General features: G+C 33.0%; 1 protein-coding gene across 4 annotated transcripts in view; it reads right to left on the bottom strand.

Moving 5' to 3' along the window:
• The window catches only part of Art1 (arginine methyltransferase 1), a 181,488-nt gene that overhangs the window by 89,729 nt on the left and 72,220 nt on the right, over window positions 1–19,539 (bottom strand). For all 4 annotated transcript variants that reach the window (XM_090414717.1, XM_090414715.1, XM_090414714.1 and 1 more), the window contains 2 exons: window positions 11,649–11,712; window positions 20–168 (listed from right to left, as the gene is read on the bottom strand). In XM_090414717.1, coding sequence (XP_090270843.1) covers window positions 20–168; window positions 11,649–11,712 — 213 coding nt within the window. The remainder of the gene's footprint in view (window positions 1–19; window positions 169–11,648; window positions 11,713–19,539) is intronic.

Raw genomic sequence — 19,539 nt, 5'->3', positions numbered from 1 at the left:
GATCTTTATTGTTACTTACCAACCATCTGTCTCTAGCAAAAATCACAGTATCAAGCATAGATTCATAAAAAAGACAATAGCCCATCCACTCAGAAATAATGATATCAACTTTTTCTATTCCTCCTGGTAATTCTACTTCTTCAACTTTTCCTTTAACTATAGTAACAACTGCACAAAATGGTAAAATATCAGAATTTTTATAGAATTAACTGCATCTGAATAATATTAAAATTAGTTACATTTATATAATTAACTGATTGTGAACAAGAAATCGTAAATATGATCTGCCATATGATCAGTATGGGCAAAAGATAATGGATATCAGTTCAATGTGGAAAAGTGTAAGTTATGCATTTTGGGATTAAGAGATTACAAGCTGTGTACAACATTGATGGAACTGTACTCCAAGACTGATGAGGCTAGGGACTTGAGAGTGTTGGTGGATAGTGAGTTGAAGTTCATAAGACATGCTGTCTTATAAACTTCAACCAAGATAGCTCATAAGATTACTTGGCTACTGAAGCACACACTAACATGCAGAGATAAAGAAGTTATCATTCCTCTTTATAAGGTGTTGATACATCCACATTTAGATAACTGTGCTCAGGACTGGTTGCCTGGATTTCTTGGAGATGAGGAAGTAGTAGAAAATATTCAGCATTCCACAAGCCGATAATCTTCGTCCAAAGTGCGACAAGTACAGCGTCCCAGAAGCAACAATGAAGATATTGCCGGTGTAAAGACGGAGAAAAAGACCTGACACGGAAGAAAAAGGGAACAGAAGTCCAATTCGAAGCCAAGTGCACAGTGGGTAGCAGCTATAAAGTGAGTTGACCCGTTTGTCAAATTTTCTTGAGCTTTTAAGAGAACTTTTATTAGTGGACTGTAAAGCAGAGGCTGATCTAAATAGGCATATTTAACAGTTGAAGATTATAAAGTAATTCATTGTCAGGAATTTGTAGTTGAAATAAGTCATAGTGTAACTGTTTGCTGAATTGGTGAAACTTACCTATTGAATATTCCCAGCATAGAAAGGAAGAAGCAATTGTGTGTAAAAGATATTGTCTATGTGTTCGATGAATAAGAGTTAACAATAAAGTAATAAGTACCATTGCTCAGTATAAACGATTTATGATATATTAAGAAAATTAGTTAATTATGTGATATGAATTGAGATGTTTTTTCTTTCTATTACTGAAAATGCAGTGTAAATTTGTCTTATGTAAATTAAATTTTGTTGTTTAAATATTAAATAAGTGTCACCTGATTCTTAATTATTTGATGCACTGTTCCGAAAAAATATTAGAGCCTATTAGCGGGAACCCAATAGAAAGGATAGATAGTAAACCACAACTGCAGATACTAATTAAATTAGAGATATTCTGAGGGTAAATAGAAAACTACTGGACGCATGTTACACTTCTTGTTAATAGAAAACGAACATCAGTGGTGCAGCTTTAAAAGAAATGTTTTCTGGTGTTCGAAGAATAAGAAGGCAAGTGCGGAAGGCAGTTTAGCGTAAGGAGATATTGGAGATATACCAAAGAGTGATAAGGAAGAATAGTTAGAAGTACATAACTAAAGTTGTATATAAACATATAAATAATAAAGATATATATATATATAAAAATAAATAAGAAAACCCCCAGTTTAGCGTAAGGAGATATTGAAGATATACCAAAATAGTTAGAAGTACATAACGAAAGTTGTATATAAACATATAAATAATAAAGATATATATATATATAAATAAATAAGAAACCCCCCCGTTTACAATGGTGCAGTTCCGACAAGATTAAACCCACCATCATATAATATTTACAATAGATGTTTGAATCTCAACAAAAACAATAACTGGACCATGACAAGCATTAAGCTCATTTGATAGTACTGCAGTGCCAAATGAAGTTATGAAAACTTGCACAGACTACAAATGAATTTTCTAGTGGGGGAGGGAGGGAGAGAGAGAGAGAGATGAAAGCTACAATATATCTGGAAGGAGAATAAGTCCTGGGATAGATTACTGTATAGCCTAGATGGCGAACCTATGGCACGTGTACCAGAGATGGCATGTTTGAGAATTTTTTCTGGCACGTCAGCGATTTACAGGCAATATCCTTTTATACGTTTATAAGTTATTCAAACTTTTTTTTAATTGTTATAATGCATACAAGTTCAACTTTGTTTTATACGAGGGAGCAGCTATGAAGACATGCATATGATTGGTGCGATATTAACAAAAAATTGCACGACCCAAAGACAACCGACAATTGCTGAGTTAAAATGTTAATCCTCTTCAACCGAATTCCATAACATCTGAAAGTGTCATAACAACATTCACTATATATTTCTTAGTTTTAACACATTCACGACAGGGTGCTGTTTATCGTTCCAACAGAACTTCTCATTATCGGTGGGATCAATTCACACAAAGTTTCAACCAAGGGTTGAAACTTTGTGTGCGAGTTGAGCCCACCGGTCAGGTAATTGAAAAATTGGACAACAGTTTTTAGTTATATACTGTGTTTCCAGTTCAACATATGGTTTTACTTGAGTCTATACAGCATAGTTTCTGTGAGAGGGGACATGTGATTCATTAGTTAGCGGCGTTTTTATTCCAGCTATCTGTAATTGCACTATTTATTGAGAAACATAATACACAGACTGAAAAAGGCTCTGTGCCTTATTCAGGGATACAATAAAACTACTTGTTTTTCTTGCATCTGCAGTATAATGGCTGTTGGGCAGGGCATGTTGTTAACTGCGGCGAGTGAGTTACTATTGCCTCGATGTGAACATGCTTAAATATTTCTAGCGTGCAAGGTATATACAAAACTTTTTAATGTCTTTTTTCGTAAAGTAAAATCAAGGGTACAAGTTATACGTGAGGGCAAGTTATATTCGTGCAAATACGGTAAGCGTTGTGCCAACAAGTCGACATCCTTCTGCTGCTTCCCCTGCTCACCTGACTTCTATGGTGAGTTACAATGCATTAATATTTTTCTCACTACTGTTTTTTTTTTTTTAAACCACCATTAAAATCAATTTAATAATACAATAATCAATTTTACACTGGATAATATAAATTTATATATAAATAAATATTATAAATAAAATAAAATAAAATATTATTCATATATATATACACATACAGGGTGGTTCAAAATTCATGTACAACCTTTGAGGAGAGGTAGAGAACATCAAAATCAACCACATTCACATAGGAAAGCATGACCGGAAACGCCACCCAAAAGTGATAGGTGGTGCTGTTCGCCAGCACTCCAGGTGAGCAATTGGGGCTTCCTCATTCAAACTTTCAACGTCGTACGAAGAACATGCATCGTTTTACAAACGCTGAGATGGCAGACATGCACCTTGTTTACCATATTATGTATCCAACTACTATTGAACTTTCAGTTACACCTAATAAAGTTTTTTTTACACTACTTACTGCCTTGTGTTATTTCTGGTCATGCTTTCCTATGTGAATATGGTTGATTTTGATGTTCTCTACCTCCCCTCAGAGTTTGTACGTGGAATTTTGAACCAACCTGTGTATATATATATATGTTATAAATTTATAAATAAATTAATTAAGTTAGATTAATTTTCTATTAACTTTTCCCCTATTAAAAACTACCTGGCATATCAGCAACTCGATTTGTACATTTTTGGCACGTGCACATAAAAAGGTTCGCCACCACTGCTGTATAGCATCCATAAAAAGTAAGTAAAACATACATAGTAAAAAATTAATAGTTACAGTATCTTAAACTACCATCAATGTCAGAAAGTGAATAATGGAAAGTTTAAAAACAGAAATGCAAGTGCATGGTGAATTGTATTTTTTACTTTTTTAAAGTGCAGAAAAGCTAACTTGATTGCTATTTTTGCCAGAATCAAAGTGCATAACATTCACCTAAGATCTAATCACCTTCTCCTATGTAACTGGCTTAAAAATTCAAAAACAGAAATTGCTAAGAATTTCCAAACTAGAATCCAAGCTGTCCAAGAATTATTAAATCTAGGAATAAATATTTCTGTGAAATTTGGAATTTCCATACATCTCAACAACAAATTTGAAACCTTAAATGATGACTTCTTGTTGTGGCAGAGTTCTTCATAATAAGCGTGGTGTTAATCACTGATTGTTTCTTGACAGTGGAACTTAAGTTTTAATGAAATTTGCAGAATTAGTGTGAAATATCTAAATTGTGTCCATAGGTGAGGACATCATTCCCCTCAGAATCTTTTAGTTCCAGGCCACAAATTGGCAGTCATTCCCAAATGTTTCCTGATAATATGAAAATAAAAATGAGTTACATTTTGAGGTCTCTAAAATTATTCATGGTTCAAGAACAGTCAATATCCTCCTCTCAGAATTAAAATCTCTCTGCAGTTTAAGAAATTAAAAAAAAAATCTAAGCATCATAGGAGCCAATAAATGATACATCACATAATATAAACATAAGATGGATATTCCTATGTGATTGTAACAACCATGTTGTTATTAGCAGGGACCCCATGAATAGTCAACTGAACAAACTTAATTCCTTGTTGGATAACAATCTCCCTTGACCTACACAGGATTTATAGTCTTCCTAAATTTCATAAACTTAGATATCCTCTATGACCGATTGCCGACTCATTAGAAAGTCCTACTTACATATAATTTTCCTGTTCCTCTCAAATCTCTTTACTCCCTTTATTGGCTATTCCTATGCTTTTCTGATTTTATTTCAAAAATTAAAACTAAATTTTGCTCATGATTTAATAGTTAATCACTCTTGACCAATATACATCTAAATAAAATATACAAAATAAACAACCTATACCCATTATAGAAAGAATCAAATGAAACTTTCCTTTCTTGATGTCATCCTCTTAAAAATGGAAACAGATGGCTCCCTTCTTTCTCCAGCTGAAACAGCTGGAGAAAGTTGGGAGCCAAATATCTGTGAAGAAATATGATATTAAATGCAGCTATCAAGAGCCTGCATAATATGTTCCTCATCTGAGTCTCTGTAACAAGAAATTTCTACCAAACAAGCTACCTCTCTCTCAATGGTAACTATACAAAAATTGTTGAAAAAAATCATTAGAAATTGCATTTGTAGTGACATTTAAGCCTATCAATAATATCAGTTCTTTGTTGCCTTCTCCAAAAGATAACAGGTGGCAACCCTTATTACAACCCAGGGTATAGATTCAATATAATTTCAGTTTGTTCTATTTTGGACAGATGGAACAAACCATTTCAGAACATCGAACTGGCACTGAACTTAAAATACAGCAGAAATCTGGCTTGCTGAACATGGGATGAACAATAGTAACAATAGGATTGTCTGGAATGCAGCTGATGCAACCAGAAATTTTAATATATTTTAAAAGAAAGCGCTGAGGTCCTTCATCATCCAAATCTCAATGGATTGCCTATGCCCAAAATTTGGGAACCATTATCAATAACAGTATTACATATAGAAAAAAAAATTTCACACACACACACACACACCTATAACACAAAACCTAAAAATAAAGTAACAAACATAACAGACAAGGTGAAAAGCACAAAGGCAAATGGCAATGAAAATACATAACAACAGAAATGCTTAAGACAACTAAAGAAAATGCTTATAATAAATTGGAAGTAATTTTTAATAATGCACTTGAGACTGAAAAGATATCTGGATAACTGAAAGCAGCAATGAAAACCATAATTCCAAAGGAGAGTTCACTAAATGAGAAAATTGGAAGGAAATTAGTCTACTATCAGTAACTTCAAAAAAATTTTCTTGTAAAATTTTGATAACTAGCACTGCAAAACTAGTTAGAACAAGTTGAATTACTGTACATCACACTTTTACTTTATCCTTTTCATTGCTAAGCTCGAGGATTCTCAAGCATGCTTTTGCACTAAAAAATCTCTGCCAGCATATCTGAATTCTGCCAGTATGTGATGACATCTATTACAAATATAAATGCAACTCAGGTATCTACAACTGCTATCTGGAGACAAATATTTATACTTGTGCACACAGCAGAAGTAATCTTCTGGTAATGTGTCATATGCCTTCCTAGTGGATTAGTAAACAGCAGGAAACATGAAATTACCAGAAATGTGAGAAATTACAATCAGTCAATAATGAAGAATTACTATATAATAAAATACAATAAGAATATGTGAACAGTTCAGAGGTCAGGCATGATGAGTAGTATCACTGAATGTTTTAGTTAGGCCTTGAAGTGCTACACAGTTTTTTTTTCCCCCTTAAATTATAAATTCTTATTAACACTATATGAAGTGAAAATAGGACAAAACAATAATACTTGCAAATTTTCAAAACTTTCATAGACTTACAGCAATCACTAAAATGGGATGCACATAGTGGGATTCAAGCAGAGCTTGTTTTTGTTGGTTGGAAAGCTAGTATGCCACAGTTAACCAAGCCTGCATTCACACTTACATAATGTTTAATAAAACATTATGTATATTTGAATGTGACTCACTATGTCACTTGCCCGACTATTCATTTTTACTAGAATAAGTCTGGTGACCAACTCCTCAGATTAAAAGGAGATACAACTCCACACTTGTTTTTTCTCAAACTAAAAAGAAAAATGCCATGCAACTGTACCTGTCAGAGGTGAACATCTCACCTGAAAGAGGCAACAAATGTTGTGTTTACCCATGTTCAAAAAAATCATACAATGGATAAATTTTGAATGAATGATGGGGTGAAGTAGAATATTCAATATAATACAAAAATACTGACAAGATTTTCATGATAATCATCATCAATTTTCTGATGTACCCTCCAGGTGTTCGGGTTATAATGACAGCACTACATAATTAAGTTCACATTATTTTTTACCAACTTTGCTTTTTCCATTCTATTTCCAGATTTAATCTTCCACCTTCACTAAAAACCGCGCCTAAATAGCTGAAATATTTTACTTCTATAGAATCTCCATTCAGAATGCAACTGAAGTTTTCTATGTTCCTGCCTATTTTTACAGTTTTGGTCTTTTTATTGCCATTTCAATTCTAACTTTTATTTCCATTTCTGGATTGCAATCTTCATTTAACTAGCATCCGAGATATTTAAACTTTGCAACTCTTTCTATTTGTTTCCTATTTAAAGAAAGTGCTAAATTATGAATTGGTTTCTTACTTATGACCATGAATTTAGTTTTGGTGATATTTATTTTTAATCCCATTTTTTCACTCTCTGCATTTATTAGTTCCAAAAGATTTTGAAGATCCTGAATATTGTCAGCCAGAAGAGCTGTATCATCGGCATATCGGATGTTACTGATGATTTCACCATTTACACTAATCCCTTCCTTCCAAGACTTTTTGAAATATGGCTTCTGAGTAGATGTTAAAAAGAAGAGGTGACAGCACAGATCCTTGCCTTACTCCTCGTTCGATGTTAATGGAGTTTGTAATAATGTCATCAACTTGAACAGACGTCTTTTGGTTCCAATATAAGTTTTCAATGATCCTGATGTCTTTACCATCTAATCCAATTCTTATTAATAGTACAATCATTTTAGCATGTTGGACTTTGTCAAATGCTTTCTTGAAGTCGATGAAGCAAATGAATATTACCTTGTTTTTTGGTCAATACATTTTTGAAATAAGATCTGAGAACAGAAAAGGGCCTCTCTTGTTCTCAAGCCGTTTCTAAAGCCGAATTGGGTATCACTGATGGTGTCTTCACATTTTCTGTATATTCTTTTTTGAATTATTTTCAGAAACATTTTGAGAACGTGACTCATTAGGCTGATCATTCTATAGTCATTACAAGTTTTCGCATTTACTTTTTTAGGTAGCATGATGAAGGTCGACTGTAACCAGTCTTCAGGGATTATGCCTGTATCGTAGATCTTATTAAATAGCTTTACTAATATGTTAATGTTATCACCTTCTAATAACTTTACTATTTTTGCTGGTATTCTATCTGGTCCTAGGGCTTTACCATTTTTAGCTGAGTTTAATGCACATTCTACCTCTGATTTTAGAATGCATGGACCTTCCATATGTTCATAAGTATTTTCTGGGTTCTGTCTGTTATCAGTAAAGAGTTCTTCTATATATTTCACCCATTCTTGTATTTTGTCATCCTTTTTGGATATAATTTCTCCCTTTTTGTTTCGAAGGATATAGAATTGTTTTTTCTTATACATACCTGAGGTCTCTTTCATCTTTTTGTGTAGATTAAAATTGTCATGTTTTTCCTGTAGAATTTCTATTTCTTTACATTTTTCATTCATCCAGATTTCTTTTGCTTTTTTGATCTTGTGTTTAATAATTTTCTGAATCTCTGTATATTTTGTTGGATTATGATTTTTATATTATCTGCGTTGATCCATGAGAGAAAGAATTTCATCAGTCATCCAATCTTTCTTTTTTACTGCTCTATTAGGACATAAGGTATTGGTACATTTCTCTATGAAGACAGATTTCAATTTGTCCCACGATTCATCAACCCTCATGATGTCATCATTCTTGATAATAGCTCTTGATTCAGATCTTGACTCAATTTGCTTCTTATCTCTGTGTTTTTTAATTTTCCCAAATCAAACCTTTTTTGTTGATGTTTCTTAAACATAGCTTTCAGTCTAAGTTGTATTCTGCCACCAGTAGGTTATGATCAGAAGCAATATCTGCACTAGGACTAGGATAGGTCCAAACAATGCCAAATTTCACAACTTTTTTTTTTTTTTTTTTTTTTAATCAACCAGCATTTCCTCATTCATTGATTACAACTTGTGAGTTTGTAATCAATCTGTTGTTTTTTCTAACTTTGGTTTTCCAAAATAGAGAAATATTTTATTCCAATATATTTGTTTGTTTTTTTTGTTGTATTAAAATAATTAAAAGTGATAAATAAATTTTTAAATACACAAATAAAGTTTTTAGTTGTATATTTTTTTTTTAGTTGTTTATTTGTGCATAATCAGATATCAGGTTGGGGGAACATGATCTATATAAGAGAGTAGATCATCGAATAACTTTTTATAGAAAAGTAGCTCACGTAGTAAAAAAGGTTGAACACCACTGACCTATACTATTCAACATAGCATTAGAAAAAGTAATTCAAGAAACAACGTAAAGTACTATGTCATGCTCTGCATCATTCCTGGGGTATGCAGACTATATTGATATTATAGCACAAAGTGCAGAAGATATAACTGAAACTTTTATAAACCTTAAAACCTCTTCCAAAAAAATAGGTCTTAATATTAACCAAAATAAAACAGAATATTTAAAAGTATCTAGACATAATGATCTCAATAATCCATCAACTATTCAATTTGCTGACATGATATTGAAAAACTCAATATAATTTAAATATCTAGGCTCTATAATAACTTAAAGATAATAAGATCCAAACAGGTGCTGAAGTGAGAAATAAATCATATATCTCACTTCAGCACCTACTCTCATCTAAAAATCTGTCATATGAATCTAAAATAAATACCTACAGAATGCTAATTAGATCAGTTGTATTATATGGTGCAGAGACATGGAATATAACAAAGGCTGATGAAGATCAATTACAACATTTCGAAAACAAAATCTTAAGAAAAATATTTGGTCTGGTGAAAGATCCTGTGACAAATGAATGGAGAAGGCGAATGAATAAAGAACTCTATGAACGTTAAAAGAGGCCACTAATAATAAATGAAATCAGAGCTAGTCGCATGAAATTGTTAGGTCACCTGGAAAGAATGGAGGATAACAGGCTAGTGAGGAGAACCTTTCTACATCACCCAAATGGAAGACCCCACAGAAGATGGATAGATAACATTGAAATGGACATGAAGGAGCTAAAGCTGCAAAAGTGGAATGAGTTGGCTAAAGATAGGAAAAAATGGAGAACTGTGGTGCTTGAAAGAACCTTAAGAATTCGTGAAGCTCAAGAAGAAGAAAAATCACTGAATATCAATGAACAAAGAACAGAATTTAGAAAGCCTCTTTACACCTAAATTTCAAAATTTTGCCAGAGCTTGCATCTATGGAAGTTTTGAAAAATGTGAGAATAATAAATGAAATGTATACAGAAAGTGAATAGCGTGTTACCGCACAGTAAACATCACAATGGTTTGAGATGAGACAGGGCCTTATAATGTCTGGACTACTTTTTAACAACCATTGACTTGATCACACACACAATCAATAATTGTCTGGACACCCATGTTATTTGTTGAAGTTATGGAACATTCTAGGTTTGTTAATAACATAAACACTGGTGTACAGGCAGTGGGAAGCAGTATTTCATTGCTATAGACAGCAAATATGGCAACAAGCACTTTATACCTTCAATAAGTGAGGTGTTGTTTCACAGGATGATGAAAATAATCTGTTTCCTAAAAGTAATTAATCTTCCAACTGCATGTTACACTGTTCCCATGATGGTTTTGAACCACTCTGCAGATCATATACTATAAGCATTTGAACAGAGATCAAATTTTATGATAAAAAAAAAAAGCAACAACTCAAAGTTATGTGAATATCTGGTCAAGAAAAACTTGATCAAGATATAGCAACTCAGTATTTGCTGCAACTATACTTTTAATTTTTTAATTATATGACATGTAATCATCAGACAGTGCTACTAAATTCTATTAAAGATGCTCCCTTTGTTGCTGAAATTGAAACAGTGGTAAATATATATATGTATGTAAAAATTTTTTGTGACTAGTTTTTAAATAATATTTCTGAAGCCCTGGTGAAAACTATAGCCCAAACATGGAACTTTTTCAACCAATGTCATCAACCAAAGTTTTACTTGTAGCAGTCCTTTGCAATAAAATAATGTCCAAGTAATAAAATCCATCTAATATGAAAATGATATATAATTCAAGTATAACAACAACTGGACTGCAGAAGTAATACCCTTCTTAATGTAACTCATGAATTACCAATGTAAGATTTTCTAAAAACAGTAACTTTCATATTAAAAAACGTTAAAAATATTCAATCATGAAAAATAACTTATACATGTTGTCAACATGAAACCACCTTAATATCTATATATAAATAAAAACATTCTAAATAGAGTTCAGGAATGGGAGGGAAAAGAGAGAGACAGACACTTAGTAGTATGTCATAGAAAGGGTGTGTGCAATTATTGAACTATAGCATTGACATTCTAGGAATCCATAAAGTGGATTTAAATTGTTTTCATAGGAGTATTAGCATCATCTTTCATTTACTGTCTGTTATGCATCTTGTGCTGTTTAAAATTAATGTGTGGAAATAATATTGTTTAACAAGAACAAAGAAAATCATTACATAACAGTCCATGAGATAGTTAATTCTCAACTGAGTATAGATGGCAAAAAAAAAAAAAAAAAAAAAAAAAAAAAAAAAAAAAAAAAATCGGGCTGCACAATTCCAAACAATGTTATAATGGGATATTTACTATATTAAATGAAAACATGATTTGTTAGCCACATAATGACAAATCTTAATTGAGTGGAGCAAAGTATGCCTTTATACCCAATTCCATGCAACATCAACATAATAGAGTCAAGAGTAATTTATTATTTACTTCAACTTTGATGTATTTTAATATTTAATCAAGTAATTTAATATTTACTACTGATATTTATTTTAATAACAAAATGATTCTTACTGTTATCTAAATGGTTATCCCTGACAATCCTTTCTGCATGTTCCACTATACTAGAACATTCAATCTGAAATTTAAATATAAAACATGTCTTTAAACAAGTTTTAATAAACAAGTGACAATATTTAAAAGTGAAAAAAAAAAATAAAATAAAATAAAAATAAATAAATGGCCAATCATACAAACTATTTAAAGGTTCATTGATATGTTCTTAATCATGTCTTTTCTCTTTATGTTGAAAGTGCAATTTTATTTCTAGACTGTAAGAAAAAATTATGCTAATTATAAAAAAAGTGAAAATGACAGAAAATGGAAATAATACTCAGGATTTTAGTTCAATCAAAAAAGAAACAGGCCAACGATATCTAGAAGCCAGACTATGAATAACAAATTTGAACTAGAAGATATGTAATTTACAGATATATGTGATTCTAGCATCATGATGATATAGATTACAATAAAAACTTTGGTTTATTACTATTTTTTTATATTACTCCTACCCACAAAATGTGTAATCTACAGTACATCAACGATGTGGGACGGGCAGCCAGGGATTTTTTTTAAAGCCAATTCAGGCCTTTAAAAAAGAACAGCTCTAGTCTTGCATCCTGCTCTGAAATCAATCTCCTACTTAAAGACAATCACAAACATTCATACTCAGTCAGGATTCAAACTGCAGCCTGTTGGAAAGTAGATATGCTACCCACTTGACCAACTGATGATTTCAGTTTTTTATATATATATATATATATATATATCAGCCACCATAAGAGGTCAGAAAAAACATCAGTATTAGGGAGAAAGAAGGTATTTGTTGGTGTTTCTCGAAAAGTTAAATGTTTATATTGATTAGGAAAATTGTATGGGGCAGGCACTTCAAAGAATAAAGGTAGATGGAATGAAGGAAGAGGATGAGAATCCTGCTAATACTGATACTTACTAGATTGGTCTAGTAAGTTGCACTGTATATGGATGTTGACCAGTTGCTACCCATGTTCTTCCATGATTACAGAAAATCAATGGAAAGCAGTAGATTGTTTTCACTGTGCCACACACGTGAATGCAATCTACCACCTAAAAACACTCATTAACATCCATGTGCTATATAGGCATTTGAACCAAAAGTCTATTGGAAGAGCTCGGTTCTCGGTTAAAGAGGCTATCCACTTAGTCCAAAAGGACAACAGTTAGCCAACTGGTGTCCAAGTTATTTCTAATATAATTCAACATATGATATATTAACACTTAAAATATCTGTTATTGCTATTAATTAGTAAACAAGCTTTATAATGTAAATAATGAAGGAAAGTGGCATTATGATTGATATCAAACTTGGAAATATTCGACCCGGCATTACTTTAGGCAGATGTCTCTTAAATAAATCCATCTTCAAGATTCTTTAACTAAACTGAGTAACTGTTGAAGCATATTTGGTATAAAAATCAGAAATAAAAAGATAAACTAAGAAAACACAAAGGAAAAGAGAAAACATCATTGCACCCTGAACAGAGAATTTACTGAACATGCAAAAATGTTCCACTATTAGGCCCAGTTTTTAGGGAAGATTGCAAATTAAACAGACAACTACTGAATAAATTTATATGGAACAAGAGCAAAATTAACTAGTAGTATATAACACAATGTTCAAACCAGTTTCAATTTATGGATCTAAGAGATGGATCAGAAATAAGATAGTTGATCAAAGACCACAGATATGAGAGTTCTGAAAAAAATCAAATGGCAGAATTGTGTTATAAATGAAGATATTAGGATGGAACTTGACAATATTAGCATTTGGGAGAGTTTGTGGAGAGCTAATCTAAGGTGGTATATGGTCACTTGACAGGTTAGTTAGAGAGAGAGAATTCTGTGGCATCAATAGAGTTCTGATTTGATTTTTTTTTTTTAAATGGCACAAAGACAAAGGTCATACTATGCCAGGACACAAGTCACAGCTGTACAAAGGGTAATTGGTTAGTATAGTATGCCCACAGATACGAGACCCTTCGAGACTTCTGCGCATGTGAAAAGAAGGAGAATCCATTTCAATAATAGGGTAATCAATCCGTATTGTGGGATGAGTGTTTATTATTACAAGCCAGAAAATTAGCTTTTCTTTTATGAAAATTGTAGTTTTTAAAGTGGTAACTCTTTTCCTTGTACAACAGTTGGAAAATTTTGCTTACAAATCAAGTGATTTTGTGTGTTGAACAATTTGTACATCGCCTTATTTCTTTCTTCCCTTCAACATGAATTGACTCTTCTTGGCAGTCTGCCAACGACAGCTCTTGTTTATGTGGTCAGACTATAGGACAATCACAAATATCCATGCCCTTAGCAGGATTCAAACCTGCAGTCTCTTGGCTGGAGAGCAAATATGCTAACCAGGAAGGCACAGAGTTCTGAAAAATAACACTCATTTGGAGGAAAATTGTTGTTAGTAGGTTTAGTAATAATGTAAACTTAACTATGCAGCACTATTACAGCATACTGTGCATTCCTTGAGAGTACACATAGGAATTTGAAGATGATAAACTGAAATGGCAACCAGTTCCTGAAAGCAAGTATTATTAAGAAAATTGTAGTAAGCAAAATTATTATTAAGAGAGACTCCCAGGGAGTTAAGGACTTGTTGAGGGAGGCCGCATAGTACATGTACCAGCTATTATACTCATTCTTGAATTCATTCGCATCAACACAACATCCAATGGCAATCCATTCTAATCATGAACCACTCTATAAGAGAAAAGTTTAGATCTCGCTCCATCCTTGGCAGCGTTCATTCTCAGCTTCAAAGGATGCCTCTTGTCCTTTCCTCACTCTCCATAAAATGAAAAACTCCATCACCTGAAATCCTGTATGACCCTTTCAAAAGTTTGTAAGTCTCAATCATATCACCCCTCTTTCTCCTGTTTGCCAGTGTCTGCAGTCTACAAATTCTTAATCTGTCTTCATAACCACTATTCCACAATCCTGATATCATTTTTAACACGCCGCTTTGCACTCTCTCAACTGTATCAGAATCCCCAAGGAAACAAGGAGACCAGACCTGTGCACAATAGTCCCAGTGAAGTCTTATTAAGTCTCGTAAAGAGGCAAAAGGATATCTTTATATGTCCAAGTTCGTTTCAGCATTGCAATTATCCTCACTCACAGAGGATTGTAAATACCTCTGAGTTGTATTTGCAATCCTTGCTAGCTTGAACACTTCAGGAGTTAGTAAAAGCTTCTATGTAAACTGTGAAGTATTACTGAGTGCTGTGTCCACTGTGATGTCTGATTTATCAAATATGGCAAACTTCAAACAGTATTCTTGCATCAAGGTTGCTTCCAAGTTCTTTATTTTTGTATTAAATCTTGTTTTTATTGAGCAAGAAAAGTACCTTCCTTCGTTTATTTTTTTTTATGTGAATCCCACTAATTAAAAGGTTGTAAATGAAATGTATACATTTTAGAGACTCACAGGTTAGCTAAGAATTATATAACTGGAAACCACCCTGTTCTAGAGATGGGAGTTTTTTAGAACCTTCAAATCATGAATAAGCAGCAGTAGAGTGGTCTCACACTTGACAATTTCTCTCAAACTAGTGTTTCTACTTACTCTGTTTGCCTGTACAAGAATTTCTGACTAAAAATGATGAGTGTTCCATATCCTTACTAATTTCAGATTCTGGTATTTGTGACCCCCCACCACCACCACCACTTGTATTTTGACAAGTCTGATTTCTTATTATTTTTAAATGATATGATGACATCAAAAAATCTCCTTTAGTACCAACAGCTGTTTTTGAAAAGGAGATTTTTTGATGTCATCATATCATTTAAAAATAATAAGAAATCCTTGTCAAAATACAGGATTTCCCAAATGTTTTAAAAAACTGACCTTTGCATGCACCTACTCTTGCATGAACATACACACAACAATGGTCCAGTTTATCCAGTCACAAATTCAACTACTTTGAAAAAGTGGGAGAGGGGTCACTAAATGGACAAAGCCAAATAACTGGGAGGATATCACATGAATTTTTAATGAAAAATTAAAAATTTTTCATTAAAAATCTCAGTTAGTTCTCTGCTTTCATTAAAGCAGAGAACTAACTGAGCCTTCTGACCTAATATCAAATCATCGCATTTGTGGTGCACCCCATTAAAAGACTATGCTGGTACAAGATGAAATAACATTTCATTTTTGTCTTGGTTAAACAATGCCTCCCTTGCTGTTTCCATTATGGAACCTAAGGGAAACGTCAGCTACCAGAACAAATTGAATCCTGACATCAACAGAATTCAAAACAGGCATATATGGCAGAAAAATTAAAGAAATACCACAATAACAAGGTTGACATTGCCTACACAAAGAAAATAAAATCAGATAAGATTCTTACAAATAACTACAAGATGTTATATTCAGACAAAAAATAAAATAATAATAATGGTAAGCAATTTCAAGTAGAATAATGAGGGCAAACATTAAAATGAGGAATTGGACAATGAGACATGTTTGTTCCTATGGTCCAGCAGGTCATACTAAGAAAGAAGTAGTGGAATTGAAAGCAGTTGACATAAAAAACACAAAGGATAGCAGATGTAAACAGGGGAGTAGAAAATGAATATTAGACATGTAGAAATGTGTTGGGAAAATTTGGAGAAAAGAATTTAACAGCAAAATCTTCATACTGATCCATGACATGAGTATACAGGATATGAGAAATAGTAAATGGCCACCATTCAGTTTAGAGCAGAATAAAAAGGAATAACATTCTAAAAAGAAAATATGTAAAAAAGGTTTAAAAATACAGTGAAGCAACTTTCAGAGGTGAACTATAAACTCAAATATTACTGATGAAAAAAACAACAACAAGAGTTAAAAAACAATCCAACCTTGAAGACTTGGTTGTAGACTAATGAAAACAGTGATATAATCAAGCGATATAGACTCATGAAGTAAAGAGACACTCATAAAAAAGAAGAAAATGCACTGAAAGTTCTTAGAATTAGAACTCTTATGAATGAAATGAGTAGGATTTGAGAAAATACAGAAAAATGTAAGAAAATGAAGAAATGTGTAAAAGTTAAACAAAAAGAGATTTTGACAATAATACAGAAGATAAATATCAGGATGGTGGCAAAATATTCTGGATGCCATAAAAAAGTTAATGAAGGAAAGAATTCTGCAAAAGAAATCAGAGATGATAAAAGAGATATGAAAGAAGACTGTTAAATGAAATAAGAAGCAACACAGGGGTATCAGAAAATATTCAAGAGGAATGCAATCAGAAATAAATATCAGCACTTGATGAAGAAAAAACCTAGGGATGCACTGAAAAGTTTTGGCTGAAGCATACTGAATTCAATTTTATAAAAAAAAACTTTTAAATACTCGTTAAACATTTATATAAATATTTGATGAATGTATATTTTTTTTTTTTTGTTCAAAACATCATCAAATTCCTGATATGTACCCTCAAGGAGTGTACAGGATATGACAGTACTACATGAAAAATTTACATCATTACTAACTTCCTATCTACAATTTTCCTCCAAATTCGTCTTGATATTTAAGACGGATCTGGATATTATCAGGTCTTATATTTGTCTTCTAAGGCACTTTTTACTGTATCAATCCATCTATACTTTGGTCTTCCTCTGGTTCTTTTTCCTGCCAACCTGGCAGAGAACACTTCCTAATCTTTCCTCTCCCATTCTGCTTAAGTGACCATACCACCTGAGATTAGCTCTGCTAAACACATTCCAGGATGCTGACAATGTCAAGTTCTTTCCTAATATCCTCATTTTTAATATGATATTGCCATTGATGCCATCTGTTCATGCCTCTAATCTTTCTTAGGACTCTCATATCTGCGGTGTCTAGTCTTTGGTTAAAGTGTTTTACTTCTAACCCAGCTCTCAGATCCATAAGTTAAAATTGGTTTAAACACTGTCTTGTATATTAGTGTTTTGGCTAATTTTTCTCTTATTCCATATAAATTTATTCAGTTGACTTCCTACCATACCAGCTTTGTTGATTCTGTTTTCTATTTCCATATTTAACTTACCATCTTCACTAAAAATCGAGCCTAAGTAGCTGATATGTTTTACTCGTTCTATAAGTTCTCCATTCACAATGCAGTTGATATTTTCAATGTTTCTGCCTATTTTCATTGTCTTTCTCTTTTTAATGCTGACCTTCATACCATACCTATTACAACAGTTATTCAATTTAGTCAGAGAATCTTGCAGACTTGTAGCGGATTTAGTTAGAAGTATAACATCATCTGCATAAAGCAAACAGCAGAGATTAACACCTCCAAGTTTGATACCACTTTCCTTCATAAGGCGATCCATATAGATAATGAATATGAGAGGGGATAATGTGCATCTTTGTCTGACACCAGATTTAACATTAAACCATCCTCCTGTATTTCCTTCAATTCTAACTGCTGACTTACAACTCAAATAAAGACTAAGTATTGCTTGATATAATGCCCCATTAACACCATAACTGTAGCGTTTGGAATAGCTTCTCTCTTGGCACTTTGTCATATGTCTTTTCCAAATCGACAAAACTTAAATACAGATCTTTGTTATATTCCCATGATTTCTCCACTATCTGTTGTAAAGTGAAAATCTGATCCTGACAGCCCCTATTTAGCCTGAATCCAGCTTGTTCTTCACCAAGCTTCTCTTCCACAATCCTTATCAACCTTTTCTCAAGGATACTTGCATATATCTTACCAGGAACACTAAGTAATGAAATTGCTCTGTAATTCTCATATTCAGTTTTATTTCCCTTTTTATATATGGGCACTATGAGAGCTCTACTCCAATCATCTGGAATTCGTCGTTCTGAACAATGTAGTGCAGCCACTGTATGACATTTATACCTCCATACTTGAGCATTTCTAGTCAAATATCATTTACTACTGCTGCCTTTCCACATTTCAGGCTTTTGATGGCTTTTTCTACTTCAAGTATAGATATGTATTCCTGACTGCATGCCTGGTCAGTATTTTTTTTTATCACTGTGCTATTATCACTGCTTGTTTCATTTAGCAGTTTTTCAAAGTAATTACTCCATACTTCAAGGATATCTTTTTCTCCTGTTTTCATGTCACCTTTATCATCTATAATTTCTTTTACAGCACTCTTTCCTCCATTTCTGAGCTTCTTAACCTCCAGAATATCTTGGAATCTTAGCCATTTTACACAGTGTTTAGCTCTCTTACATTTGCCTCTTTATTCTCTAAGAGCACAAGCTGACTTATTTGCCAGGAAATTTTGATATGCGTTCTTCTTTTCCTTCACTGCCTCTTTAACTTCCTATGTCCACCAATTTTTCTATCCTTGCACACAACCTCACACATGCCTCTCTAGCTGAATCAATCAGTGTTTTCTTCAGGGCTTGCCACTGAATCTTCAATTTGGTTCCAGTTCTCGAGCTCTTTCATTTTTTCTTGAATAATATTTGTGTATTTTAGTCTACAGTTCACATCTGAGAGCTGCTCAACTTTTCTCTTTAAAACTTTCTTACATGTTCTTCTTTTCAATATGAAATTCAATTTTATCCTGCTCAAGACTAAATGGTGATCACTTCCAATTTCAAATCCCCTGTACACTCTGGTATCCTGCACCAGTGAGAAAACATCACCATCAACAATAACATAGTCAATGAGACTTTTATTATTCCTTGCCTCTTCTCTCCATGTGGATTTGTGCACATTTTTATGTTGGAACATTGTGTTAGTAATAACCAGTCCATGCCCTGAACAGAAATCCAACAGGATTTCTGTTCAATCGACTCACTGAGAGGGGGCACCTACTCTACAACTCTCCACCAACTTCAATGAACCGTAACTACCTTCATCATCTACACTAACACTAGTGCTTTCACAGA

The sequence above is a fragment of the Typopeltis vanoorti genome, chromosome 25 (assembly GCF_054136105.1).
Source record: "Typopeltis vanoorti isolate ZY-2024b chromosome 25, IOZ_Tvanoo_1.0, whole genome shotgun sequence".
In the NCBI taxonomy this organism is placed as follows: Eukaryota; Metazoa; Arthropoda; class Arachnida; order Uropygi; family Thelyphonidae; genus Typopeltis; species Typopeltis vanoorti.
This window is presented reverse-complemented; position numbering and strand designations above follow the sequence as displayed.